This window comes from Cyclopterus lumpus, chromosome 12 (genome assembly GCF_009769545.1).
Source record: "Cyclopterus lumpus isolate fCycLum1 chromosome 12, fCycLum1.pri, whole genome shotgun sequence".
In the NCBI taxonomy this organism is placed as follows: domain Eukaryota; kingdom Metazoa; phylum Chordata; class Actinopteri; order Perciformes; family Cyclopteridae; genus Cyclopterus; species Cyclopterus lumpus.
In genome coordinates, this window is record NC_046977.1 from 6,880,361 (window position 1) to 6,888,099 (window position 7,739).

Genomic DNA, 7,739 nt, shown 5'->3' on the forward strand with positions numbered 1-7,739 from the left:
ATTTATGTTTTTGACATCAGATATGGGTTATTTACTGTATATTATCATTTTTTAAAGATCATATTGATTAGTGAAGTTTGAATATTGAACTAATTGGTTCCATTGCGCCAGAAAAGAAGAATTACTCACACAATACTGCACTCAAATGGTGACTCGACCCATAGCTGATACATTTTCAGTTTCAATTCAAAGTTGTTTATGTAAACAAATGAAACGTTTCTTTACCCCATGAGTGGTGTTAATGTTTTGTTTATGTTTCTGTTTGTTTGTTTTCATTTTGATTTCCATTTTTTGTTTAAATCTTCTGCTCGTGTTTTAAAAATAGTTCAGGTAAGACTGCACTTTGGCAGACATGCTCAGAAATGAGTACTGGCAAAGCTAGATTAAATTAGAAAATATATAGTAAACGTTTAAAGTGTCTTTTTATTATGAGATCTAGAAATTAGCACTGTACAAACTACTTTAACGGTCAGAGCAGGCCAGTGTTTTTATAAGAATGAGGTGTTTATTAGGTACCAATCAAACTCAGGTATAAGTCTGTGTTTATATAAACACTAAAATGTCTCCAGCCTGGCAGCTGGTTAGTTCGTCAAGTTCTTCAGCTCGGAGCTGCTAAGAAATGTAATGCATAAGAGTTTACCTTGAATTATAATTATATAAAGTACGAATAAACCGATTCTACCAAAGCACAATAGGCTTCCTCAGCCACTCAGAAAATTCTCTCTCTGTTGCTATAGCTGCAATGTTGCGTATAAGATAGATGTGAAATGAAAAAATGTTCTTCTTAAAATAACTGACTTGGCTCTAAACGTCTGTAATATTGTTTGATGAGTGTCAATTTATCTTTTGCACACCTTTAAACTGAAAGAGAAGAGGATAACATTGTTAAAGAAGGGAGACTTGATGCTTGTTGCCCTGAAACCCTAACAGTAGCCCCTTTTTGTCTTAACTACCAGCAAACATTCAGATCTTCACAGGTTCTTTTTTGCAGGAATAATAAATACGTGATGGCCAATCTACAGAGTTTAACCCTGTCGCCTTTAAACATGCAATGACGGGAGCCTTGTAAGTGAACAGTATAGTCTCTTAGTCAGTATACGTGGTGCTAGTTTTAGCCTTCAACCCGACCCATAGTGACTGTTAAATGGCTGCAGAACACGACATCAATCCTGTCCGATAGCCCGATGCATGGCTTGTTGGCAGCCTTGAGCGGGGAAAGACGTCCAGAAAATGCTGTTCGACTGTAAACTCGGTGGAGAAATCTTCATTCCTTCCCCTCAAGGACGGGGCTTAACGATTGATTGAGTGTGGCTGAAGCCTTCAGCGCGCTAAAAAGTCAGCTCTGTCTTCTTTACTGACAACTGACGCCAGTCGATACACAAGGGCAACAGTTATTACAGGAAAACGGCACATCCCCTAATTACATTTGGACATTCAAAGTAAAGATGTTAGATCTGTATTAGTGTTATTGCCAAATGTGGCGATTCTTTCTACAAAAGACCAGTTTCAAGACATCCTTCACGCTTTACCATTTTACCACAGTTTTGCTCCCAGAGCCACACACAAGTGGTCGGTGCTCACAGAAGCCATCTGTCAGGTTTTTATCATCTCGGCCCGTGACTTGTGACCGGCATGGGGACGATTTACAGGCCCCGTGGGCTCAAAATGGCTTTTACAGATCTGAAATAAAGTACTGTATTAAGGGAAATGTTTTATTAGGATTTAATTTTGCATACTAAAGTATCAAATGAACTGTGAATTATTTTGAACATTTTATTCAATAACATTTATCTTAAATCTTCAGTCAATTCCATGCAAGTAACATTTTAAAGATAACATGGCATTCTGTGGTGAGATGAGTAAAGTTTAGTTTTCCATAAATGTATTTAATGTATAATATATATATAGATATATATTCACAATCTGTACCCACTGTGGTAGTAGTGTGTTAGGAATAGATCTTTGTCGCTTTCTTTGCTTGTTTTTCTTGTCACCTTGTTTATACTTTTTAAAAAAACATTTTAAAGGTTATTCTAATTGTCCTTGTGGTGTGTTTTAGCAGAGCTGTTATTGTGATTTAAGTAGAACGTTGCTTTAAATATTCTTAGTTTAGACTTTTTCGTCTTTGCTTCAACAAAATACTGTCCAGTAACGTGACGTGTGGGTACAACTCATCAGTTATATCTTCTGTGTTTCATCGTCCACATCAGCACCCTCACAGTCTACGCTGTCATGTCACACTTTCAGTAATAATTGTCTCCTTATGTGTCTTTCACTCCTCTCAAACTGTATATTGACCATAGTCATTACCATTCAGTGTCCTTCACACTTTAAATTTAATGCGAGAAAAATCTAGCGGACGTGAAAAGACGCAGCTTGTAAGATTGAAAGAGTTTAAATTAGTAGTGATTTCCTACGTGGAGAGGACGAAGCTCCTCTATTGAAGATGTGGTGACAAAAAAAAAAGAAGCAGAAATGCCAAAGCATACAAGCTGCATCTTTGTTATTACTGTCCTGAATATTGCCCTCTTCCTGTGGTTAAGGGCAACCAGAGTTTGCCACTACTGTATGTGTTCACCTCTCCTGACTGCACCCCAACAGGGAAGAAGAACTCCTTGCTGCTGCAGAAGTTTCAGAAGGATCTGAACGCCGGCGTTTTCAACACGCAGGAGAACGAGATATTGAAGCAGATCATTCGTCAGGACAGGGAGATGGTGATGATGGTGGACCGCAAGCAGTCAGTCACCGGGATGAACTCAACGCCAATGTCCGGAAACTCCATCATTAACTCACCAGCCCAGCCTCCCTTCCCCATTGCCTTCGGCACCAGTCAGCTCCAGCAGTCCTCTGTTCCCCTGACCTACAGTGCTTCAGCTATTGCCAATGCCTCTGCTGCCCGCATGCTGCCAGCTGCTGCTGCTGCTGCTGCTGCGGCGCAGGGGATGTACCCTGTTCCCAGTCTTTCCCACGGCAGCCTGAATTCCTCCTCGATCAACGCACAGATCCCACTCCAGCAGCAGGGAGCGATCATGTCGCCCTGCTCCTTCACGGCTGCTATGTGCAGTCCGCCCGTGCAGACCCCTCTGGCTAACCGGAGCTTCCAGTACGGCTCGCGCACAGCCTCCCAGCTGTCGCTCATCCAGCAGCCCATCGGTCAACCGTCCCTCTCCACACAGCAGCAGCTCGGCCAGCAGCCCGTCGCGTCGGCTGCGGCCGCGGCCTCCTCGACGCAGCAGCCGTCACCTCTGCAACAGCGGGTCCCTTCTCCTCAGCGGGGAGACGTCCACAAGAGCACACAGGCTCTGCAGTCGGGCAGCTTGAGTCGAGATGTCAGACATTTATCGGCCTCCCAACCGTCTTTGCCACACGACACATCTCTGGTGCCCCGAGTGCACCCCGCCTCAGGAGACTCTCTGGCCTCCATCGCGCCACCAACGGCGGCGGCGGCGGCGATCCAGGGAATGAGTCTGCAGAGTGGCATCCGCACCACAGTGCCCCAGCGGGTCAATTTATTCCGGCAGATGTCGTCAGGAGCTTTGCCCCCGGTGCGCTCGGCGGCGGCGGCAGCAGCAACGGCGGCGGCGGTGGCAGCAGCATCATCATCATCATCCTCATCCTCAACCCAGCACAGGGAATCCCCCGGATCGAGGAGAGATTCTGTCCTGAGCAGTACAGAGATTGAGCAAGACAAAATGCGTTTTGCATCAAATTTATGATCCCATTTTTTCCCTTTTCATTTTTTAAAGTTTCGATTCATTTTTAAAAATGGAGATACGACAAAAGAGATAAAGATTTGGAACTTCAACGTTTTTGTTTCTCTCCAATTTTCTTCTAAGATAACCTCATAGAAACCCTGTACATACGATCCCTTGTATTATATTTTAGACACATTGTCTCCCTTAACTTAAGAATGTATATTATACAGATACATCTCTCTTTTATTTCTGCCATATATATATATATATATATATATATATATACATATGTATGTGTGTGTGTGTATATATATATATATACATATATATATATGTGTGTATATATATATATGTGTATATATACATATATATATATATATATATATATATATATATATATATATACATATGTATATATATATATATATATATATATATATATATATGTGTGTATATATATATATATATATGTATATATGTATATATATACCGCTGTGTGTATGGGTGTGTGAGAGTGTGTGCATGTGACTGTGTAAAATCCAACTAGAATATTTGGCAATGGCAATTTAAAAGCTGTAGTATAAACATGAGTCTTCCTTTCTGAGAAATATAAAGAATTATATACAATGTATGAAGTTTATTTTCTTTTGATTTATTTTCTTTTTCTTTTTTAAACTGGAATGCATTGTGAATTCTGACGACTTTTTTCTTTCTTTTTCTTTTATTTAATTTTTTTTACCATTGAGGAAGAGAAAATGTATCTTTTCCTATTACGCAGCTTTAGGCACCACTGTGGAACAATACATGCAAGCAACTCTGACAAATAATCTCAAAAAGCACACACTCATGAAATGAATCTCATACACGTTTCCTGAACCCTCATTTCAGAAACCAACACAAGATACGGAACTAAGTGTTATGTTGCTTTCGGCGACACAAATATGGTATGCTGAGCCACTATATCCCCACGGCGGCTCTCATACAGACCATGACAGTGTTATGGGTCCAAAGGGAATAGATCATAGAAATGCTGCTTTCTTTGTTTATTTTCGAGGAGAATGGAGTGTGGAGAGAGACATGGATGGAAGCTATTGTTTTCTATTTCTAATTTCAGATGGCTGAGATGTTACGTAATGTTGCTTAAAAATTCTGTGTATATTTATAATATTTATAAACTAAAGATTATCACCATTATGCAATAGACTGTGACATAAAGATTACCTATATGTGTGCTGTAAATAGTTTTGTAGAACTAGTATTTACAGATACTGTGTGGTGCATTCTCTATCATAACAATGTCTTACTTCTATCAGGAACCTGGATATCATCTATACGCGAAAAAAAGTTTAGTGACAAAATACACATGTTTCATAAGAGATGAAAAAAACCTTAATGCAATAGCTAGCACGACTTGATGCTGATTGGAGGACGAGGAGGGTTTTCTCTGTCTGTATTCTATTCCTAGCTCTAGTATGATGTATGATTTCACATCAAGTGAACATATATTTACCTACAATACACAACTCCATTTTAAAGTCATCCTATTGAAAGTAAATGTGTCTTTTTCTAATCGCCTCATTTCCCAAAAACTGCAGAAGATCATTTTAAGAATGATTATTATACTACGGTCAGACTGATCATTTTATGAAATGTATTGTTCGGGGACGGAAATGAGGTTTTGTTTTATTCATTACACTTTTTCTTTCTTTCTTTTTGATCTGTACCGTACGCTGTCGTAACACACCAACTGTAGTTGAAGAGCCTGGCACGACATGTTTTAGGTGAAAGACATCAGCTATCCAGTCACTGGAGTGTGAAGGGGAGACATTCAGAGAAAGGAAATGCTGGTTTGCATTAAGGTTTCTGTCTCATGTAAATCCATTATGTGGGCTTAGGTACTCTGAACTGAGGCCGGGAAGCAAGGTCAAGACAGAATAGTGTGACTCTTATCAAAAAAGGATAAGAGCTATTTCAAAAAAATTCTATCTTTTAATAAATACAAGTAGTTGATGACTCGACTAAAATAGGCCGTTGCGGCTTACAGGCCATTTCCCCGCACGCGCATTAGATTACCCTTTTGTGCACGTGGCCGCCCTGCGCTCTTCAAACAGCCAGTGAAATGTCTTCTGCTGTCGGTCATGCGGGATCACTATTTAGAGTCACGGTTGTCACGGTTACCAAACTTCCCCGTGAGTTCAAAGTGACTAAGCCCTTCGAGATGCCGTTTAAAAAAAAAAAAAAGAAGAAAAAAAAAAGATTACTAGTCTCCGCTACAGATTGTGTCGATAGTGTACCAATGCAGTCAAACCCACCAATGTCATGAAAGCATGCACTGTCACAAATACTTAAAAAGATACTATCTCAAAAATGTTGACGTTAAATGTAATGTTATGTTCTGTTCATTGTCTGTCTGCCTAGACGTTATCCGTGTGTGAACAGGAGCATTGACTTTTCACATGGACATTCTTAAGTATTTGTGCCTAAACTATAGCCATGTTCCATCCTTTTTGTTTTGTTTTACGAGTGTGAGCGCGGTGCGTACGGGGGGGAGGGGGGGGGGGGGGGGGGGGGGGGGACACACACCTCTGCACATACATGAGCGTTCATTCTTACTATACTCTCTCTGTGTTGTGTGTCTCAGTGTTTTTAGATGGGAAAGGAGTAAGCAACGATGGCCAAATGTCTCCCTTTATCCAATTGGTATCTTTACTTGCAGTGTATGAACTCCTAGAGGCAAGTTTTTTTTTTCTAACATTCTCGGTCAAGCTATATAGAATATTTAAAGAGGTCGTGTACAGTTAAGAAGAAGAAGAAGAAGAAAAAAAAGTGCAATCTTTAGCAGTAATATCACGCTCGACGAGACATTGTACAAATTTGGAGCACCTTTATACTTTTCTTTGTAGCTAGGCACTGACGTTTGGGTTGAATACTGATGTGTGGGAAGGAAACTGGCCAAAGCGAAACATTCTAAGTTATTGTCTTTGCACTTTCTGATTTACTAATAATAAAAAAAAAGGTACACATTCTTTCAGCTAGGTTAGGTGTGGAAGGAGTTAGTGAGGAAGCAGTATCCCGGGGACTTTGTGCTGCCCTGAGCCTGTACGAGGTTCTAAATGAGGGGAAGAAGATGTTCTACATACAACAGAAAGCGCTTAATCGTGAATATGCCATAGTATATAGGAACTAGTACACAGTCAAGATGGATAGCAGCACTATTGCTTTGTGCTGTTTTTGATACTTGCCTTTGGAAGAGAGAGCTTCCCATCTATGTGCTTTTTTCACTATACCAATCACAGCTAACATACTGGAATGGGCATTAATGGTGACGTACAACACAAACTAACAAGCTTACATATTAGCAGGATAGAGACTCTCAACAAACCAGCACATATATTTGTATATTTCTTTTTAGTTTGTTTTTAGTTTTTGAGAAAAAGAAAGAAGAGATGCAAAAAGGAACTGAGACTAATAATGCCCAGAGAGGACAAACCAAAATGTTGATTTGGTTTTGATGACCACAGGTTTCATATGTTTACTGATGTTATGCGCAGTGGAGAGAGAGAGAGAGAGGGGCAGGAGAGCTGCTCGGTCCTCTTGGACGCCACTCACATGGTCATTGTTCAGCTCATTTATGTAATCCAAGGCTTAGACAAAAAGAATTCAGTTGGTTACTTGACACAGATGAAAGAAAGATTAAATGTAAACTTTCTTACAACAATATGCAGACAAACAGTGTTTGTCAAAAAATCTTTTTGATTTTTTTGTTTTGTTTATTTTGTTTGTAAATAATAAACCTTTAAAATATAGAAAATAAAAGACATATTGTCATTTAAAAAGAACGCGTGTGTGTGTCATTCTATTGTTGTTTGTGTTGCGATGGAGCTCGAGGCACTTTTTGCTTATTTACAATTTGTTAGAGGGAGAACTAAGTGGAGAATATTTTAGAGATGAAACGTTGATGGAGAGGATATTAGATTATTTAGGAATATACTGTATGTCAGTAGTTACAGGCGAGGAGATGAGGGGCTTTCTATTCATTACCTA

At 39.8% G+C, this 7,739-nt stretch overlaps 1 protein-coding gene across 1 annotated transcript in view; it reads left to right on the forward strand.

Moving 5' to 3' along the window:
- The window catches only part of LOC117740574 (potassium/sodium hyperpolarization-activated cyclic nucleotide-gated channel 1), a 59,888-nt gene extending 56,172 nt beyond the window's left edge, over positions 1 to 3,716 (forward strand). The window contains exon 8 of the mRNA XM_034547059.1: positions 2,602 to 3,716. Coding sequence (XP_034402950.1) covers positions 2,602 to 3,716 — 1,115 coding nt within the window. The remainder of the gene's footprint in view (positions 1 to 2,601) is intronic.
- The last annotated feature ends 4,023 nt before the right edge of the window (positions 3,717 to 7,739 follow it).